Genomic DNA, 22505 nt, shown 5'->3' with positions numbered 1-22505 from the left:
TTTTACAGCAAATCTAATTATGTAAATCCCCTTCTTAAAACTTTAATGGTTTCTCTTACCCTTTGCATCAAGTCTAAAATTTTTATTCATTCAGTCATTCCCCACTATTTTCACAATTCTCTGGGTACCTTTTGAACTAGTATTTACTTAATATTTATCTTCACATAGACATTAATAACTCATTCTTTAAAATTCACATCCTAAATTAATATCCATGGAATTATAGGCTTAATGTGCTAGATTTTTTTTTCTGATTCTCAGTAATACATACTGTTCTGGTTTGCTAGCTGCCAGAATGCAACACACCAGAGACGGATTGGCTTTTAATAAAAGGGGATTTATTTTGTTGGTTCTTCAGAGGAAAGGCAGCTAACTTTCCACTGAGGTTCTTTCTTACGTGGGAAGGCACAGGATGGTCTCTGCTGGTCTTCCCTCCAGGCCCCTGGGTTCCAACAACTTTCCCCGGGGTGACTTCTTTCTGCATCTCCAAAGGCCTGGGCTGAGCTGCTAGTGCTGAGATGAGGAATGCTGAGCTGCTTAGGCTGTGCTACGTTGAGATCTCTCATTTAAGCACAGCCAATTAAGTCAAATGTCACTCATTGCATCAGACACGCCTCCTAGCCGACTGCAGATGTAGTTAGCAACAGATGAGGTTCACGTACCGTTGGCTTATGTCCACAGCAACAAGACTAGGTAGCTCACCTGGCCAAGTTGACAACTGAATCTAACTAACACACATACATAACTGCATTTTAAAAACGATGACCTGTACACCACTTAGTTATCTCAGTTTCCAGTAGTATGTTTACCATGCTTTGGGAAAGACTGATCTACTAGATCTCTCATCCTGTATCAAATTCTCTACTTTTCACCCTTGTACTTTCTGATCTAGCTGTGATGAAGTCTTTCAGTTATTTGAAATCCCCCCTGTTCTTTCTTAGACATGATCTTCCTGTGTACTTTTCCTTCTGCTTGCAGCACTCATCCTTCAGATTTCAACTTAAGTTCTCTGAAAGGCTTTTCCTAGCTTCCCAGATTAAGCAAGCCTCCCCTTTCTGTATTACATGCTTCTATAGCACTCTGTATTTTCCCTTTGTAATGGTAATCATATGTTGTCTCTTTCTGCCTTTCTTGCCAGACTAAAATCTCATTAGATTCTAGTCCATTTATTCATTGATATATCCCCAACACCTAGCACAATTTCTGACAAATAGACTAGTTTAGTAAATGTGAATGGATATAGGGAAAGTTTGGAAGCCAATTAACTATCTTAAAATAAGTGATTGGACAATTTGTTTTTGTTACAGCTATAATAAAACTATTAAAAGTTGGGTTTTCCAAGAAAAAACCTCCATTATTTAATGGGATATCTTGTTCATGTTATGAATATGTGTGTGTATAAAGTGTTAAGTAATAAAAACAGATTATGAAAGTCATATAATCACAGTTTTGTTCATTTGCATTACACTTGTTAGTAATAATCTAAGTGATACACATATGCATGTTTTTAATTTTTTCTTTGTACCTCCTGTGTTTTCCAGACATTTTTCAATGAACCTGTATTAATCTTGAAATCAGGAAAAGAAGTTGTTAAAATTTGTCCTACATAATTTGCATTCTTCAAATTTTAGATTGCTGATGCAGGTCTACAGTTTTTCACAGTCCCAAAACCCAAAAGGCTTTGAAAACCAAAAGCTTTTTCATAACTTCTTTGGCAGCAAAGGCTGAGCTGAACTGATGTGAGCTTATTTAGAATATTGATTCTACTTAGGGTGCCACTTTATATGTTTTGCTGCAAATTAATAATATCTGTATTATGAGGTGCTGCCACTCACCCTGCTGGTGGTATTGCAGAAATTACTGGTATATGCATTGTTTCCCCAAATACTGATATTTCAAGCACATCTGGCCCTGAGGGTTTCAAATAAGAGATTAGGAATGTTGTCCACTCCTTCAGTTATGTGGAGATCTGGATACGTTATTTTCTGTATATCATGGGGAGGTTTTAAATGATTGTATACTTTGCTTTTAAATTTTTATCAAGATGCATCTTCAAAAACTGGGAACGGCCCACAATCCTCAGCAAATCTATTTTCGAAAAGCTGTGTTATGTGAAACCCTGTCTGGAAACAGCTGCCCCTTGGTGACTATTACAGCAATGCCAGAGTCTAATTATTATGAACATATCTGTCAATTCAGTAAGTCTGTCTTCTTCACTCAAAATACCAGTCATTCTCATGTATTTTTCTTTGCTTCTTATGTAAGTTGCAATGCACTAAGCATTGGGAAACTTGGGTTCTGGGTTTGGTCCTGTGACTGTCTGGCCACAGGGTTTACCTTTCTCTGGGCCTCAATTTCCTCATGTCACAAATGAGGGAGCTGCATGAGGTGATCCCTAAGGGCCCTTTTGATACGAATATTCTGTAGCTCTTATCCTTAGAAATCATATTCAAAGTGTAATACAACAAATAGTTTTGAGTTTATTTAATAATGCCATCAATTTGAAAATTAGCAGATTTTATTTATAAATAAAACAACTAGATATCTATTAAGTGCTTTCAGAACTGTCACTGAAGGGCTATTGTTTTACCCCATCATTTTTATTTTTATAATTACCTCAAATTACCCATGGTAGTAAAGATAAGAAAACTATTCTAATTTTGATAAGAAGGTAAAGCGTTTTCAAAGAAAGAGAAAGAATTTAATATATACAAAAATATAAGAGGATAAGCTAAGTGTTTACTTTGGGAACTTTCATATCTAAGTGTGTAGTGAAAAATATTTTTCTTTGTTAATCTGTGAACAGATATACTTTTTTCACTGTGCTTATTATAGTGGCTGTATGACAGGCATAAGAGTTTATTTTGCTTCTTTTCCCCATGACTTTATGAAAAATAATTTTACATTTAAAACTTCCCCAACTACTTGTTCTTTAGAAAACCTAATTTTATTAAATAGCTAGTGAATTATGTAGTAACTCAAATTTGACTTATTTATAGTCTTATGTTCATATTGCAACTCCTTTAGGATGTGGTTTATGTTGGTTCCCTCCATAAGGCTTAGCGCAGTGCTTATATGTAATAGGTGCAGGTGAGTTCTATGGAGAATTTATGTCAGAGTTCACAGCTGAGTAGAAACATTTCTAAAGCCCCAGAGTAAAATATCATACAGACTTTTAGTAGCTGTTCGTTTTAATTTGAAATTTTATGTGTACTTCAGGAAATCGCCCTTATGTTTTCTTATCTGCTCGGGTGCGTCCTGGAGAAACTAATGCAAGTTGGGTTATGAAAGGAGCATTGGAGTATCTCATGAGTAATAACCCTACTGCTCAGAGCTTACAAGAATCCTGTATTTTTAAAATCGTCCCTATGCTAAATCCAGATGGTGTCATCAATGGAAAGTAAGTTAAGCAATAGTTATGGAAATATTATAGATTATTGTGGCTGTCCTGTATAAACTTGTTGAAATAGTAGTGTGCCGGTTAATTTGGGACACAAATGTAATGATTTTTTTAGAATAAAGAAAATTTTGGTGGGAAATACATGTAAGGTAAATTTTAAATGGAAGTATGTTTTATAGTACTATATTTTGAGAAATTTCATACTTATTCAGGAGAATATGATCATAATATGTCTCTGTGTCTTGCTTGAATTGTTTTAGAAGAATCACAGTGTCAGGATCTGAGAAAGATTTTTAATCTCATTTTCCTCTCTTTTCACCTGTCGGTGGCATGAATCTTAGGTTGTCTCAGTGTTTAGAATCTTCTGGGATCTCTTTCCACTAACTTGGAATGTTAGGGCCATCTCCCAACCTCTTCCTGATATTGGGAGATATTGTTTCTGACAGAGGAAATTCTTTAGACTGGAAATGCTGACAGATAATTACTTTTTAAATGGAGGAGTATATTGACTATAGTTAGTATCATTCATTTGTTTCTGGCAATTCCACAGTCTTTGGAGTGCTTCTGAAAGATGAGATTTAGTCTCGCTGCCATGAGCATCTCCAAAGATGAGAATACCATATCTTATTTATTCATTAGCAGTAGAATGAATATCTCTCATATTTTAGGAAATTATTGAATTTCTGAAAAATAGAATAATTTCTTTTTTGTTAGTATTTCTGTTGGTAGAGCAAAGTGAGGTCTTATGTCAAGTTGTAATTCAGAACCATATTGAAATTAGAACTGTTTATGCTTCTGATACCACTTTCTGACTGTTTGCTTAAATTTTTGCCCAGTGCCTTTACTACTTAATACATACGACTAAATGAAAATGTATTTGAATTTCTATAAGAATGCATACTTTTCCCATTCTTGTCTTTCTCAGAAGGTAGGCTGCAGATAGCAGTTTTGCATAATAATTAGTACAACCAAGATTATAGAATGTTAGTGTAACCGATGATTATTGTGTAATCAGACTGGTAAATATGAACATGAATACATTTTATAAAGTATAGAGCAAAATCCCAGAGTTCAAAATTATTTTTTCTATATCTTGACTATTTTGACCTATAAATCAAAAAGCTTATCACAATTAAATATATGTAACACATGATCTTGCACATAGCAAATGCTCAATAAATAGTTAGTGAATGCTACATTCAGTGAGGCCCATCATTGCTACGTATTTGAAATAGTAGAATAAAATCATAAATTTAGATCAGAAATGTGTATGTATTTTATTGCTACAAACGTTTTCAGTCTTTGTGTATTTATGTTGTATGTAGCCACCGTTGTTCTTTAAGTGGAGAAGATTTGAACAGACAGTGGCGAAGTCCAAATCCAGATTTACATCCTACAGTTTCTCATGCTAAGGGGCTGCTACAGTACTTGGCTGCAGTGAGGCGTTTACCCCTGGTATGTGGCAATATTTGATTTTACTTTGTATAATCAAAGAAATGCTTTTGCTCATTAACAACTTAACATTTTAGACAGTGATTTCTGGTTATTAAAGCTAAATATTAATAATTTCAAAAGCAGTTTCTTTAAAATGTCATTCTGTTGTCAGTTACTTGTGTTTTAATTTTAGTGTCAAAGTGATACAGTGTATTCAAATTCTTACATCATTAGGTTTAAGTTTTATAATTCTCTTACGCCCTGTACTTTTCTTTTTGTGCTTATGAATATTAATAACTCCTGCTTATGGGTCTTAGGTATTTAACTTTCACCATTTGAATATTATGTATTTTCCAGTATCTTAAATTCTCAAACCAGTAGATCATTATTTCTGATCTCTTCAGTCAGTTCTCCAACTGTTCAAGCCCCATTACACCCGTAGGAAATGTAGTATAGGCGTGGTATGATGCTGTACTGGACTATATGCACATTTCTTCTGTTTTTAACAGCTTTTGTTTAGAATGTACCCAATATATAAATTTAAATTGTTTAACCTTCCTTTGGAGACAATAGAACAGTTTTGCAGAGGAGTAAAATTTCTATGTAGGCCTGTCATATATTTTTCATTTTTGAGATGCTATTAAGAATTAAATTTAAACCATATCCTTTTAAAACTAGTTTTTCATAAGTGCATTTTCATGTACTTTTAAATTAGATGAATACTTTAACAACCCTTTAAGCTGTGGTGGCTGCAGTTTTAGAATATAACTGCAATTGAACTTATTATTTTTTAAATGATAAATAGAAAGATTGGAACTTGTGGGCTGATGCAGGACCTTCAAAGGATTTGACAATTCTAGAATTACTCATGGATTCTTTCCAAAACTAGATACCATGACTTTTATTAGTTCTGTTTGTTAAGCAGTAACTCTGTTACAATAAAGGACCAAGGAATGTATGCCTGTCTGTTGGCTTGATCATAACTGACTTTATTTGGTAGCATATAAATATGAAGGTTTTAGTTTTTTAAATATGTCGCTTCTTTTCAAGGTTTATTGTGATTATCATGGCCACTCCTGGAAGCAGAGTGTATTTGTGTATGGCTGCAGCATCAAAGACACAGTGTGGCATACCAGTGACAGTGCAGCTTTGTGCGATGCAGTGGCAGATACGGGATACAGGGTAATTATTGCACATGATCATGAGTTTTTGAATTTCACATGCACATAAAACTACAGAAAATAATTTAACATTTGCAGACCACGTTTGCTTTTCACATTTAGATTTTTTGTATATGTGGAATTCATTTTTGTATGAGAAGTGGGAATCTAATTTTTTTTTCCATCTGTATTATCAGTTGTCTCAGCATAATTTATTAAATGGTAATCCTTCCTCTGCAGATTTTATTAAGTTATCCTGACTACATATCATGCTTCCATATGTATGGGTCCATATGTATGACTATCTTACCGTCACTTTTTTGCCTCTCTCTCTGCATACCACATTGTTGTAATTACTATAGGTGAGTATTGCTACCTTGCACTGCAAAGTTTCCTTTTTCTTTAAAAATTGCCTTGGCTCCTTCTTTTCTATTATTCTTCTTTGTGAAATTTAGAATCAGTTTGTTGATAAACTTTGTTGGGATTTGGATCAGAATTGCCATTGAATGTAAATTGAATTATAAGGAATAATTATATTATATAGCATTGTTCTCTATGATCATTGCTGTCTTCAGCTGGATCTTTTGCATTCTTCAGTAAAGTTTTACTATTTCTTCAAATAGTTCTCTTAATCTATTTTAAAATTTATGCCCACTATTTTCTGAAATTTGTTACAATTGGAAATGGGATATATTTTCTGCCTATCTGGCCACCTCCTCCACTGTCCCCCTCACCGATTCCCCTCCTACACCTGGCAAATTGACTGTTGATTGTACAGAAAATCTGCTGACTGTTTTCAGGATAAGTTTCTGCAGTTTCTCAGATCCTTCTACAAATAATTAAAATCAGAATGGCATTTGATTTCTTAACAGCAGCACTTGAAGCAAAAACTTTAGAGGAGCGGTGCCTTCACAATTAACTGGATTTCCAGCCTATAATTCTGTTTCCATCCTATCAATCAATTTAATCTGAGGATAGGAAAAATGTTCTTGGACACTGAAACGAAAGCCTCATGTAATGTAGGTCCCACATAGTCTTTTTCTGAAAAGTACTGGAAGATAGGTTTCACCAAACAAACAAACGAACAAAAAGAGTACCCTGAGAAAGAGGGAGGGGTTGGAAATTAAATCCAAGAGAACCAAAGCCCAGAATGAAGGGGGAAAGAAGAGCCTAAGAATACATGTGAAATGCCCAATATGTCAGCAGTCAACACATGTTCCTGCCGCACCACCTTCAGAAAACCCAGAGTCTTACCTAGTTTACATTCAGTGAAGAAACAGTAAATTAGTAGAGCTCAAGGATATAGGAGGGAAAATTTAGTTCGGCCGAGATAAACGTGTAAGAAAGTAAGAATAGTGAGAGTCCCAGATAATGGGAGAAAGCTAGACAGAAGAGCAGATGCAAAGAGCCTTCACACGTGGTGTTCTTTGTTTGGGACACTGCCACCACCACTGCCACCACCACTCCTGTACCTCGTCATCGCTCCTTGTTTACCATTTTTCACTTCAGTCACCAGTTCTCATGGATTCTTACACAACACCCTAAGGTGAGCTCAGAGTACATTCTGCAAGATCTCTCCTTCATAACACAATTATAATTTTAACTTTTTGGGTGTTTTTATTTGATATGATTCTCTTTATTCTAGATACTAGCAAGTATGTGTTTGCTCACTTTTGTGAACACTGCTACTTTGCAGCGTGGGACCTTATTTAACACAAGTGCTGTGTAAATATTTGTAAGATGGGTGGATGGATTAAAAGCAGACAGATAAGTGGAAAGATAAAAATACAAGGCATATTTTACCACTATAAAAGATCAATCATATACCTTTTTTGCAAGTTTTTCATTTCATTAATTGTCTAGTCCCAACTTTATTTTATTACTTCTCTGGATTTTGTTGTAGAAGTAAACGTAAGATCATGCTACACATTAGATAAATGAACTGCTGTAGTTTTTTCTAAAGTGCATTTCTCAAATTTTAATAGATGTTTCATACCTCCCTTCCAATCAAGAGTTTTATTGCCAGGTAAGACTACATAATTGCATTGGACAATATTAATCTCATTTCTTATCTCTAGAACTTCTCAGAATCTTCACATTTCTGTGGTTGTTGGCATGTGTTTGTGTTGGGAGCAGGATAGGGTAGGATACAGTGTTTCTTACAGTTTTATGGCCATGTGTGTTACTTTCCTATAGTTGCTGTAACAAATTACCACAAACGTAGTTGTAGAGAGCCGCTTTCCGGGTTTGGCCTAGTGGACACGCTGCAGCCTGCTCTAGAGTTCCCCCCGCCCATCGAGTGAGCCAAGATGGCGCTCACATCCTGCTTCCGCAAATGACGCACACGCCCACCAACCCTATCTTCCAATCACCTCTGTATACGTGGCACTAACCTATTGGGTTTGGGCACAGTATATAAGAGGTTACCCGGACGGGGTGGGTGGAGACGACCCACAGGGAGCCGTGCCTGACGGCCGCATAGAGGTTGTTCCCCCGCGGGGCATCTTGTCCCGCGCGGAACCTGTAACAGAGAATGCAAGCTTAACTCCAGTAAAGGTCTGTGCTTACAACTGCTACGTGTCTTGGACCTGTGTTTCTCACCAGCGCGGATTTGTCTGCGCCTGTCTCTTTCTCCCCTCCTGTTCCCTTCGCCGGCCGGGGATCAGAAGCCGAACGAGACGGTCGCGGACACGTAGTAACTTAAAAAAACTCAAATTTATTACCTTGTGATTTTGTAGATCAGAGTCACTGAATTAAAATCAAGATGTCAGCATAGCTGCACCCCTTTGGGAGGCTTTAGGAACAGAATTGTTTCCTGGCCTTTTTGCGGCTTCCAGATGCTGCCCTCATTCCTTGCCCTGTGGACCCCTTCCATCATCCTAACCTCCTCTTCTGTCATCACATCACCTTTTCTTTTGCCTCCCACTTTCATTCTAAGGCCTCTTTTGATTACTTTGGAACTGCCGTGATAATCTAGAATAATCTTCCCATCTCAACATCCTTAAATTAATCACATCCTCAAAGTCCCTTTTGCCATGTAGGGTAGCATATTCACAGAAGGCAGGGGTTAAGAATCTGTGGTGGGTCATTATTCTGCCTACCATGCCCTGGAACCCTTTTTTGCAGATGGTTTGGAAATGATGGATGAATATACTTAACATTGCTATATTTCTGATGATAACTATATATACCATTAATCCTTTTAGTGCAACTGTTTCTGTGTTAGGGAAAAATGTCTTTAAATTTCAGCACACAAATTGAAGTGCTTTTTACAGAACAGCTGATCAGTGTTCTTCAAAAGCATCAAGATTGTTAAAGATAAGAAAAGACTCAAAAAGTGTTCCTCAGACTCCAGAAGGCTAAGGAGAAATAGTAATTAAATGCAATGTGAGATTCTGGATAGGATTCTGAAATAGAAAAACAACGTTAGTAGGAATAACTAGTGAAATTAGATTATAAGTACCTGTAAGGCTAAAATTAGTTTAAAACAAAATGCTTACTCTGCCTAATACCAAATCCAGTTAAAGACATGGCCCACCAAAATAAAATTACAACCAATATAATTTTAATTATCAGTATAGACACAAAAATCCTTAACAAAATACTAGCAAACCATCCCAACAGCACATTAAAAGGATTCTACAGCATGACCACGTGGGATTTATCCCAGGTATGCAATGGTGGTTCAAAATAAGAAAAAAATCAAGCATTGTAATGCACCACATTAATAGAATGAATGAGAAAACACATAATGATGTCACATCAAGTTGATATGGAAAAACTTTTGACAATATGTGTTACTCTTTCTTGATAAAACCACTTAGAAAACTAGAAATAGAAGAGAACTTTCTCAACATGACAAAAGACATATATGAAGAAGCCACAGCTAACATTTGACTCAACAGTGAATTACTGAATGCTTTCCTCCCAAGATCAGGAGCATGACAAAGATGCCTCCTGTCACCACTACTACTCAATGTTATACTGGAAGTTCTAGCCAGATCCAGTTAGGCAAGAAAAAAAAATAAAAGGCATCCAGATTAGAAGAAGAGAAACAACTTTCACTATTTGCAGATGACATAAAATCCTGAAGTTTCTGCAAAAATAAATGGTGTTTTTACGTATCAGCAATGAACAATCTGAAAAGTAAATCGATAATTCCATTTACAATAACAACAAAAGGAAAAAAATTAACACATTATATACACTTTCTCAAAACATAATGGAATGAAATTGGAAATAAGTAACAGGCAGAGGGCCAGAAAATTCACAAATATATGTAGGCTAAACAATGCACTCTTAAACAACCAGTAAGTGAAGGAAGAAAGTGCAAGAGAAATCAGTAAATATCTTGAGGCAAATGAAAATGAAAACACAACTTATCAGAATTTATGGGAGTAGCAAAGGTGGTACTGAGAGGGAAATTTATTGTTTTCAATGCCCATATTAAAAAAGAAGAAAGAATAAAAATCAAAGAATTAGCTGTTCAACTGGAAGAACTAGAGAAAGAACAATAAACTAACCCCAAAGCATACAAAAGGAAAGAAATAACAAAGATTATAGCAGAAATAAATGAAATTGAGAATGTGAAAATGATTGAGAAAATCAACAAAACCAGAAATTGGTTCTTTGAGAAAATCAGTAAAATCAATGGACCCTTAGCTGGGCTGGCAAAAAAAGAGGATGTAGATAAATCAGAAGTGGAAGAGGGGGTATCACCACTGAACCCACTGAAATAAAGGATACTATGAGTAACTATATTCTAATAAAGTAGACAATGTAGATGAAATGGACAACTTCCTAAAAAGGCACTGTTCTAGTTTGCTAGCTGTCAGAATGCCATAGACCAGAAATGGAATGGCTTTTAAAAAGGGAAATTTAATAAGTTGCTAGTTTACAGTTCTAAGACTGAGATAATTTCCCAATTAAAGCAAGTCTATAGAAATTTCCAATCTAAGGCATCCAGGGAAAGATACCTTGGTTCAAGAAAGCCGATGAATTTTAGGGTTTCTCTCTCAAGTGGAAGGGCACATGGCGAATGCAGTCATAGTTTCTCTCTCATCTGGAAAGGCACATGGTGAACACGGTCAGGTTTTCTCTCTCATCTGGAAGGGCAGGTGGTGAGTATGGCATCATCTGCTAGCTTCCTCCCCTGGCTTCTTGTTTCATGAAGCTCCCCGGAAGGCGTTTTCCTTCTTCATCTCCAAAGATTGCTGGCTGGTGGACTCTGCTTCTCGTGGCTATGTCGTTCTGCTCTGCTCTCTCTGAATCTCCTACTTTCTCCAAAACGTTTCCTCTTTTATAGGATTCCAGCAAACTGGAAAGGCCCACCCAAATGGGTGGAGACATGCCTCCACTTAATCCACCTTAATAACCATTCTTGATTAAATCACACCTCCAGGGAGATGATCTGATTACAGTTTCAAACATGCAGCATTGAATAGGGATTAGAAGAAATGGCTGCTTTTACAAAATGGGATTAGGATTAAAACATGACTTTTCTAGGGTCCATACATCATTTCACACCAGCATAGGCATGAACAGACAAGAATAATGTGACAAGAAATGGATGACCTCAAGAAACCAGTGACAAGTAAAGAGATTGAATCAGTCATCAAGTGGCTCTGAAAAAAGAAAAGTCTGGAACCGCATGATTTCACATGTGAGTTCTACCAAGCATTCAAGAAAGGATTAGTACCACTCCTGCTCAAACTGTTCAAAAAAATTGAAAAGGAGAGAAAGCTACCTAAGTCATTCTATGAAGCCAACATCACCCTAATACCAAAGCCAGACAAAGATACTGCAAGAAAAAAATTCCAGCCCGATCTCTTTAATGAATATAGATGCAAAAATCCTTGCAAAAATGCTTGCAAATCGAATCCAGCAGCACATTAAAAGAATTATACTCCATGACCAAGTAGAATGTGTTCCAGGTATGCAAGGCTGGTTCAACACAAGAAAATCAATTTATGTAATGCACCATATCAGTAAATCAAAGCCAAAAATAACCTATATGACTATCTCGATTGGCGAAAAAAGGCATTTGACAAATTGATGTTCTTATGGACCTTGTGGCTTCTATTGAGTTGAAGTTGAACAAACTTTTATTGAGTGCCTGCAATATGTCAGGTAGTTTTGGGACCTGACAGGAGGTTCTCAGATGAGTAAGTAATAGTTCCTGACCTCAAGCGGTTTATGATTTAGTACTGAGGAGTCAGGCACACAAATAGATGATCTCAGTTGTCTATGCACTGATCAGGAAGAATGTGCAGAGTACAGAAGAGAGTTTAGAGAAAGGGCATTTATCCCAAGAGGGGCTTCAAGGAAGAACATCTGAAGATGAGCCTGAGTTGTGTTTTGAAAGACTTACAGTTTCATTTTGAAGTAGAAAGGTAGGAAGCAGAAGAAACAATGTCAGTGAAGGTTTGTACTATAAAGTGTGAGGCAAGGAGTTGTCAGGAGATTGATATGTGGGTCTTTATTGAGAATTTTGGCTTGGATGACTTACTGAATGATATTGAGACCATGGACAAGGAACAAGTTTGGTGGGGAGAACAGTGAGTTCAGTTTGAACATGTTGCATTTGAGATGCATGTGGGATAACCTTATTTATGTGTCCAGCCAGCCCATGCATATACAGAAGTTCAAAGGAGAAGTCAGGGCTAGGAATTTAGATTGGAAAGTTATCAGAATATAGATTAAAATATCTGAGCTCACTCAAAGAGAATGTGCATATAGAAAGAGCTGTGGTCCAAGAGTGCGTTTTTAGAAACCCCTGTTTGAAGAACAGAGAATAAGAAAGGACACAGAAGAATGAAGCAAACTAGAAGAGACAGATATCAGAATTTTCATCACAGTTAAGTGCAGCAGAGTGATCTAGTAAAAATGGATTGGAAAATGGCAATTGGATATAGCAGGGTGAAGGTGGATTTCAGTGGAGTGTCAGGGGTTGTAATCTTCTGCCCTTTCTCTTTTTCCTATCTTAGTCCTCCCCTAGTTCTTTAAGCTAAAATCCACTGATGTCTTTCTCCTTCTTCCTTCTCTCTCTCTCTCACACACACACACCCCTGCACAAACCTCTCCCCACCACTAATTCACTCTCCTTTTCACACACAGTCCTGTTAATAATGTTCTTGAACTAATATCGTAATTGCTGAATGAACTCTGTATCCTTCAGCTAAGGGTAGACCTTAAAGAAACTGAGGCTGGGAATGTGATTTGGTTCAGACCTGGAGAAAGAATAGTCCTATCAAGGTGGTGTGAGTCACAGGAATGGATTAAGTATATAAAATTGTTCCACTGCTGGGTGTCAGAATGGGGAAAGCCAGGAAATGAGTGGAGTTCACACCACCATTAGCCTTATGAATATGCCAAGATCAGGAACTGGCAGGATCAATTTATTATCTGGACCCAGAGTCCTGAACATTACTTTCTTTTAAATTTCTTTTAAATTTCCAGGAACTTCCCTTCCAGGTCATCTCTGTCTTAAAGATGCACACATACTCCTCTTGTTTTGTGATTGACTCAAAACTTATAAGACCAGGCTTCTTCTTTAAACCTTTTTCCTTAGTTCACATTGATTACTGTCCAAATATTCAGTCCCTATGTCGAGGTAGATCTTTGCTCCAGTCTCAGCACAGGGTCTAGGCTTCCTGCAGCCAGTGTCATTTATGCTAGTCTGTTTGCCCGGGACTGGAATTCTTCCATCTGCAGATCTGAATGATGCTTGCCTGCCTACCTGCCCGCCCACCGCATGGATTTTGTACTCTTTCTACCTGTTGGGAGGCCCTGTGATGCTGCTGGGCATCTACACACTGGCCACTGTGCCCCATCTCTTTGGAGCCAGCCTCTTCAGTCCGGGTCAGTTTCCCCAGACCCTGAACCAGTGTAGTGCATGGCTTTTCAGCAAGTCTGTCTCCTCCTTTGCATGTTTCACCATCATATTTTCTTCTTATGGTAGCTTTCAGGAAGAAAATAAGCAAGTCTGTGGCAAGAGATTTGTCATTTCTCCTTCTGTCTCCTTAGCTCCCTCCCCACCCACCCACTCCTTTGCTTCAGCTAGTCCTCATCTGTTGTGAGAGCTGCCCAGGGGCCCCCTGAGATTTTGAAGCACCAAGATCAGGGAGTAGAAATGAATCACTGTAACTTGAAAAAAAGAAAGAAAGAAATCATAATAGTCATTTGAAAAGGCAAATAATCTATTCTTTTAACTTTTTCCTCAGAAACCATAACAAATCATGCTAAATATTTTAGTTGCTTAATTCAAAACCGTGAATTTGTGTTCATTAGTGTTAAGAATGTTGTAAAGTCTCATAACTTTTTGAGCCATTCAGCATGATTTATCAAGACCTCTCTATCATAGTGTCAGCTCTGAACTTTTAAGAGAAAGTTTGTTGTATAAGATCAGTGTTGTTTTTACAATATATTTTCTCCTTTCATCATTGAGGAAGATTTAAGAAATTCTTGAATGACATATACTCTCTCCAGATGAGTTTTGCTTTCTCTTCTTGGAAAATTAGAACTTTTTAATCCATTAACTTTTCCTTCCTTCCTTAACTTTCAGATAACTGAATTTAATATTTAGTTGCAATAATTCTCTCATTTTAGATGCATAATGACTTTTCTGTTCATTTTGACAGTTTATTGTTCTTTTTTATTATCTGATTTTACAGCTTGTAACTGCATCAGCTATTGGGAATCCTTTTTGGAAGCAGGTGGTATATGAAAAACAAACATCTGTGTAAAATAAAAGTAGCTTTGGTAACAGAATGGGGACATTTTGAAATGTTGTTCTCGTGTATCTTAGATCTGATTACATCTGTGTTGTGTGTCCGTGTGTGTGAGAGTAAAATCTGACAAATGGGAAGAAATCAGACTAAGTGATTTTTGAAGAGGAGAGAGTATGTTATAGACTGTAGTGGAGAGGTGGTCTTAATTCCAAGCAACCTACTTAATGAAATATTTAGAAGCGCTTAGTACTTTTAAGTGAATGTCTTATTCTGTGCCCTAAGGGGAAGTAATTAATCTTGTTGATTTGTTTTTTCATTTTTTATTGACCTATAGAAACTGTGGGAATCAGCATATGACATGTTTTTATTGTAGATAATCATTTTGCAGACAGAATAAGTGGTTTCAATGCGTTACTTGAACCAATTAAATACCCATAGTTTCTTATAAAACCTGTTGAAATCGTCTCTTACCTGATTAAATAGAACTGCAAAAATAAGTCTTAGTACTCTGAAAATTGATGAAATCCTCAAAGGGGTAACCTAATGAGTAAGCCCATTGTCATTCTCTAGTTATAGGAGATATATTGACACTCATAATTAAAATTAGCATATCATAATTAAAATTAGCATTTTGACCTTCATTGTCAATACAAGGAGCTTTCAACTATTATAAATCTGTTCACTTGTTCATTTGTAGCATTTTAAAATTAATGCAAAGTGCTTAGATTGTATTGAAATCAAAGCTAATTCAGTATGGTGAAATACCTTAACTTTAGAGCTTAAAATCTAATCAAGTCTTGTGTGTTCTGTGTGCTTTGGCTGCAGCCCGACTACTTATGTGTTGTATGAAGATGAACCTCGATTCCTTGAAGAAGTTGATTACAGTGCAGAGAGTGATGAGGAGTTGATATTGAACTGGCTGACAGTGCAGGAGATTCTGAGCCTTCTGCTCAAGAAGAAGGACTTTCTCACTCTGAGTTATCCAGAACCCACCTACCTTGAGCCCTCTACCATCTCTTGTTAACTGCAAAGAAGAAATGAAATATCTTGGTCTTTATTAAATAGGAAATTTGAGAGAAATGTGTTTCTAAAGAGCTGACTCAGAGAGACAAAATTAACTTGGGCCAGTTTGGTTTCGAGACAATAAATGAGTTATTAATGAATAATAAAATTGGCACTCATTTTATTTAAGATATTCAATGCTCTTATATAGCATTGTATTATCAAATGTGGGTTTACTTAAAAAAAAAAAAAACCTAAGCATCATTGCATGAATTTTTATCTCCTTATGGTTATAATCTTCATCAAAAGGGTAACTTTGAAGTGTATCAGACATAAACTCTAAATTCTAGATTATTGTGGTCCTGACTTGTTGAAAACTAATATATATGTACATGGATTTCTCTAGATGTGTTTGTGGGGGGAGGGGAGATATTGAAGATAAGACTGTTCTTCAGAATCATGTTAGCTGTTGGGTTGTGAGTGAAATAATCCAGAATTTGCCTTGAAACCATTTCATTCTACAATTACCAAATTACACAAATAAAACTGTATTGAATATTGCATTATTTCGTCATCCTTTTTAGCACACTCAGATTATTTGATTTATAGGATCTTGAGAATATTATAAAAATTTAACATCTGAACACAGTGATAGCAATTCATAAAAGATGCTTAATTTACTAGTCTCAATGTTTTTTATGGTGTAGATACCTTTATACCTATCATAAAAGTTATATTTGAGGAACTTTTTTGTCTAAAATGTTATTTTATGGATACACCCAAATTTCAGCACTGCAGTCAAACAGTTAAGACACTTTAAAAATGAAGACTCTAATGTTCAATGCGCATGTATATATTGAGCTTATTTTTGACATTTCATGAGCTATGCTGTTATTAGACTGATGGAAGTGAGTTTGTTTACAGCATGCAGACACTGTTATCAGAGTCCTGCATGACTCGAACAGATGTAAACTATTTCTTGTAGTGACAGCGTCCCAAGTTTAAGCTGTCTTGCTACAGAACTGTCTTTGCCCTCAATAAAATAAAACAAACTCAACAACTTTCAGAAGGGCTTTAAGAATTAAGTTTTTGTGATAACAAAACAAATTCAAAAACTACATTTCAGACTTTTGCATTTTCCAAATAGGTTTTTTGTCTATTTGTGTTATTTAAGGCATTTTATCCACAGCGTAGGTTACTTTTGGTGACATGGGTACTGAGTTTAAAAACAATATGGGACAATTGATAAAGACGACTTTTACTCTAATTTCAATTGATCTCAGCAAAACAAAGACTAAATCGATTAGGAAGTAGAACCATTCCTCTTTGTATTTAGTGACCGAATTTGGAAGATATTGGGATACTTTAGCAGGTAAAGTTTCTTCATGGAATAACTTAAGTTACAATTATTTATTTTATATATAGAGCAATGACATTTTACTATAATTATAATATTTGAAATTCTTTTCAGAATTTTTATTCTTTTCATTCTTATATTAGTTGAAAATCAAGGTGATGTATGAAAAGCAAATATAGTTACTATAATGTGCAGGATGATTAAAAAATTTCAGTTCATTATGTTAGCATTGTAAAGCCCCCATGTACTATCATAATTTTAGAACAGTTTCATTCAGATATATTCACATCCCATACTGTCCATCCAGTGTGTACAGTCAATGGCTTTTAGTAAAATCACAGAGTTGTAAATGCACCACAGCCAATTTTAGAACGTTCTCATTACTCCAAAAAGAAAAACTCCATACCCCTTCACAATTCACCTTTCAATCCCTCTGTCCCTTCCCAGCCCTATATAACCACTAATTTTATTCTGTACATAAATTCATGTTTACATTTTATATGAATGTAATCATACAATATGTAGTACTTTATGTCTGGTTTCTTTCACTTAGCATGTTTTTTTTCAATTTTTATTTTTTAATTGGAGACATTGTAGGTTTACAAAAAAGTCATGTAAAAAATGCTGTTTCCATATACCCTCCTATTATTGACACTTTGCATTAGTGTTGTACCTTTGTTACAACTGATGTAAAAATATTAAAATATTATTAACTATAGTCCATAAATTACATGGGTGTATTTTCCTGTGTACCACCGATTGTTAACACCTTGTATTAGTGTTGTACATTTGTTATAATTATGAAAGAACGTTCTTATATTTGTACTATTAACCACAGTCCATTGTCCACAACAGGGTTCACTGTTAAACAGTCCCATGTTTTATCTTCTAACTTTCCTTCTCGTAACATATATAACCCCAAACTTCCCCTTTCAACCACATCCACCAACATAAATCAATATTGTTAATTAGACTCACAATAATGTGCCAGTCACCGCTGTCCATTTCCAAACATTTACAATCAACCTAAATAGAAATTATGCACAAATTAAACATCAGCTCTCCTTTGTCTATCCCAATTCTATCCCCTGATAACCTAGATTGTAGATTCTGACTCTGAGTTTGCTTATTATGATTCATATCTGTGAGATCGTAACTGTATTTTTCTTTTTATGTCTAGTTTATCTTACTAATAATGCCCTCAAGTTTCATCCATGTTGTTGTTTGCATCAGGAATTCATTCCCTCTTATAGCTAAATAATATTAAATCATGTGGATATACCACATTTTGTTAATTCATCAGCTGATGGACATGGATGGCTTCTATGTTTTGGCAATTGTGAATAATGCCACCATGAACATCAGTGTGCAAATGTATGTTCGAGTCCTGCTTTCTGTTCTGGGTATGTACCTAGCAGTGGTACATGCCCAGTGGAATTGCTCGAATATATGGTAATTTTATACTTAGCTTCCTAAGGAACCCCTAAACTATCCTCTCACAGCAGCTGCACCATTTTACATTTCCACCAGCAGTGAATGGGTGTTTCTGTTTCTCCACATTCTCTCCAACACTTGTGGTTTTCTGGATTTATTATTAGTTTTTAATAGTAGCCATTCAAGTATGTGTGAAATGATACCTCATTGTGGTTTTGATTTGCATTTCTCTAATAGCTAGTGATGTTGAGTGTCTTTTCATGTGCTTTTGAGCCATTTGTATTTCCTCTTAGGATAAAACATCTATTTAAGATTTTTGCCCTTTTTTAATTGGATCGTCTCTCTTTTTATTGTTGAGTTGTAGGATTTCCTTATATACTCTGGACATTAAAGCCTCATTGGATATGTGATTTCCAAATATTTTCTCCCATTAAGTAGGTTGCCTTGTCACTTTCTTGACAAAGTCCTTTGAAGTGCAGAAGTTTTTATTTTGATGGGGTCCCATTTATCTATTTCTTGCTTTGCTTGTACTTTGGATGTAAAGGCTAGGAAACCATTATGTAACATAATGGTTTATGTTGCATAAATGTAACATGATCTTGGAGATGCTTTCCTTTGTTTTAGTAGTGATATACTTTCTTCTTATATTTAGATCTTAACATCCTTTTTTGAGTTAATTTTTGTATAAGGTTTGAGCTAAGGATTCTCTTTAATTCTTTTGTATATGGATATCCAGTTTTCCCAGCATCATTTTTTGAAAAAACTCTTCTGTCCCAGGTGATTGGGCTTGGTACTCGTCGTATATTTATGCCCATAGATGTAAGGGTCTCTCAATTCATTCCAGTGATCAGTATATCTGTCTTTTTGCCAATACCATATTTTGACCACTGCAGCTTTGTAATATGCTTTAAAATTGGGAAGTAGGAGTTCTCCAACTCTGTTTGTTTGTTTGTTTTTTAAGATGTTTTTGGCTGTTTGAGCCCCTTATGTCACCTTTATCCTTTGGCTTTTATATCTTTATATCTTTTATATCTTACTTTTGTCTCCCTTTTTACCCTTTTAGTTATCCTTACTGATAATCTTCACTCTACACTCTCAAAGCCTTACTCTGTTGTCTTTTTCTTTCAATCTATAGAACTCCCTTTAGTATTTCTTGTAGGGCTGGTCTCTCATTGATAAACTCTCAGTTTCTGTATGTATGTAAATATTTTAAACTCTCCCTCAGTTTTGAAAGACAGCTTTGCCAGATAGAGAATTTGGGGCTGGCAGTTTTCCTCTTTCAGTACCTTAAATATACCACTGCCTTCTCACCTCCATGGTTTCTGATAAGAAATCAGCATGTAATCTTATTACCGTTCTCTTGTAGGTGACAAATTGCTTTTGTCTTGCTATTTTCAGAATTCTCTATCTTTGGCATTTGACATTTTGATTAGGATGTGTCTTTTCTGGAAAACTCCCGTCCTTCTCAGAGGTATCTTTAGAGTCCACATTTCTACCAACAGTCTCTTCAAAGCATTCTAGGCCACTTCTAATAAGCTCCTCACAACTCTTCCAGAAACATCCCCTTATCTATTTAAAAAGCTGTTTCAGTATGTTTGATATTTGCAAACCACAGCAACACCCCTCTTCTCTAGTACCAAAATCTGTTTAAATTTGCAAGCTGCTGGAATGCGACATACTAGAAATGGAATGGCTTTTATAAAGGGGAATTTAATAAGTTACAAGTTAATAGTTTTCCATAAGGAAGTGAAAGTGTCCAAATTAAGCCACCAACAAGAGGTTACCTTCACTCAAGAAAAGCCATTGGGTCAAGATAGTCATAAGGCTGGCATCAGCTGGTCCCTTGTTCCTGGGCTTCATTGCTTTCATGGTACCAAAATCTGTGTCAGTGTATAAAAGCTGCTGGAATATGGAATACCAGAACTGGAACGGCTTTTAAAAGGGGGAATTTATTACATCTCAAATTTATAGTTCTAAGGCAGTGAAAATATCCAAATTAAGGCAAGGCTATGAAAATGTCCAAGTTAAAACATCCAGGGAAAGATACCTTGGTTCAAGAAGGCCAGTGATGCTTGGAGTTTTTCTCTCAGCTGGAAAGTCCCATGGCGATGTCTGCTAGCTTTCTCTCCAGGCTTCTTCAATGATTTCCCTGGGACTCTGCTGTTCTGTTGGCTCTGTCGGTTCTGGTGACTAGAGCTTTTTCCAAAATGGTTCCCTCTTAAAAAGCTTCAGTAAGCAACCCCACCTTGCATGGGTGGAGTCATGTCTCCATCTAATCAAAGGTCCCACACACAATTGAGTATGTCACATCTCCATGGAGATAATATAATCAGAAGATTCCAACCCATAGTATTGAATCAAGAATAAAAGAAACAGCTGCTTAAAACAAGAATGTATTAGGATTAAAGCACTGCTTTTCTGGGGTACATAATACTTTCAAACCAGCTCATGCAGTGATTCTATGCTTAGCTTTCTGAGTAACCACCAACTGCCTTTCACAGCACCTGCACCACTTTACATTCGCGTCAGCAATAAACAAGTGTTCTTATTTCTCCACATCCTCTCCAACACTTATTTCCCATATTTTTATTAGAGCCATTTTAATTTGTGTGCAATGATATCTCATGGTTTTGATTTGCATTTCCTTAATAGTTGATGATTTTGAGCATCTTTTCATATGCTTATTGGCCATTCGTCTTTCTTCTTTGGAGAAATGTCTATTCATGTCTTTTTCCCATTTTTAAATTGGGTTGTCTTTTTGTTGTTGAGTTGTAGGATTTCTTAATACATCCAGGATATTAAACACTTTTTGATAGGTGGTTTCCAAATATTTGTTTCCCTTTGAGTATGTTGTCTTTTCGCTTTCATGATAAAGTACTTTGAGGCACAAAAGTTTTTAATTTTGATGAGGTCTCATTTATCTGTTTTTTTGTTCCTTCTACTTTTGGTGTCAATTCTAAGGAACAGTTGCCTAACTGAAATCCTGAAGATGCTTTCCCATGTTTTCTTCTAGGAGTTTTATTGTCTTGATTCTTATATTTAGGTCTTTGATCCATTTTTTTAGTTAACCTTTGTATACAATGTGAGGTATGGGTCTACCTTATCCTGTTGCGTGTGGATATCCAGTTTTCCCAGCATCATTTGTTGAACAGACTATTCTTTCTCCCCCTGAGTGGGATTGGCCCCCTTGTCAAAAATCAATTGGCCGGAAGTGGCGGTGGTAGAAGCGCTACCTGATTGCCAGCTGTGGCTCTGCAGACTGGGTCCAGAAGTTCCGGGAAGATGGCAGAATAGAATAGGTCGAGTTCACCCCTGCTCCAAGGAACAGCTAGAAAAGCAATAGGAAGGCGACTGGGATGGCAATTCCAGGGTGTAAGTGACCTAGGAGGGTCTCCTACATCACAGAAGGAGGCCCTGGTTGCAAAAGCTGAAGAATTGAGGCCTGGAGAACTGGAGACCATGCTGCTAGTGCAAACAGCCTAACACGCCCCTTTCCAAACAGAAGTCCAGAGCCCTTAGGAGTGCATGGACAGTGAGAGGAGACAAGGAAGTAAGCCAAGCTGTGTTCCTTAAACCCGCTATTCTCGTGCTCGCCACCCCCACCCAGTGACCTGCGACTCCTCCCACACCCATACACCTGACCTGCAACACCTGCACCCTTACCGTGCTCCAAGCACCCCACCCCAACACCCCCTCTCCAGTGTGTCCTTGCCCCGTGCACACACAGCTGCCCAACCTACCTCTCCCGCCAAGCACATAATCTCACCCCACCCCTCTGAAGAACCGTGCACCTGCTCCCAGACCCTCAACCCCCACCTTCCCTTTCCTGCCCGCTGCAGGGGGTCACTTATGCATACAGGCTGCAAGTTCTCACTTCAGGCCCGGCCACATCTGCCCTCAGTCCATACAGTCGAGCAACCCTGCCCTGCCTCCCCACCTTGTCCCTGAGCTCTGCGCAAGCCCACATCAGGGCCCTGCCCCCAGACCCA

The 22505-nt window shown here is 36.8% G+C and overlaps 1 protein-coding gene across 2 annotated transcripts in view; it reads left to right on the top strand.

Annotated features, from left to right (window-relative positions):
- The first annotated feature begins 1696 nt into the window (after positions 1 to 1696).
- LOC143673735 (cytosolic carboxypeptidase 1-like) overlaps positions 1697 to 22505 on the top strand; it is a 295645-nt gene continuing 274836 nt past the window's right edge. For both annotated transcript variants that reach the window (XR_013170574.1, XM_077148623.1), the window contains exons 1-2: positions 1697 to 2198; positions 3220 to 3400. Coding sequence is in view for 1 of the 2 variants with exons in the window: in XM_077148623.1 (XP_077004738.1) it covers positions 2045 to 2198; positions 3220 to 3400 (335 nt within the window). In the remaining variant the exon portion in view is untranslated. The remainder of the gene's footprint in view (positions 2199 to 3219; positions 3401 to 22505) is intronic.

The sequence above is a fragment of the Tamandua tetradactyla genome, chromosome 2, assembly GCF_023851605.1.
Source record: "Tamandua tetradactyla isolate mTamTet1 chromosome 2, mTamTet1.pri, whole genome shotgun sequence".
NCBI classification, from domain to species: Eukaryota; Metazoa; Chordata; class Mammalia; order Pilosa; family Myrmecophagidae; genus Tamandua; species Tamandua tetradactyla.
Note: the sequence above shows the minus strand (reverse complement) of the source record. Positions and strands in the feature narration are given on the sequence as shown.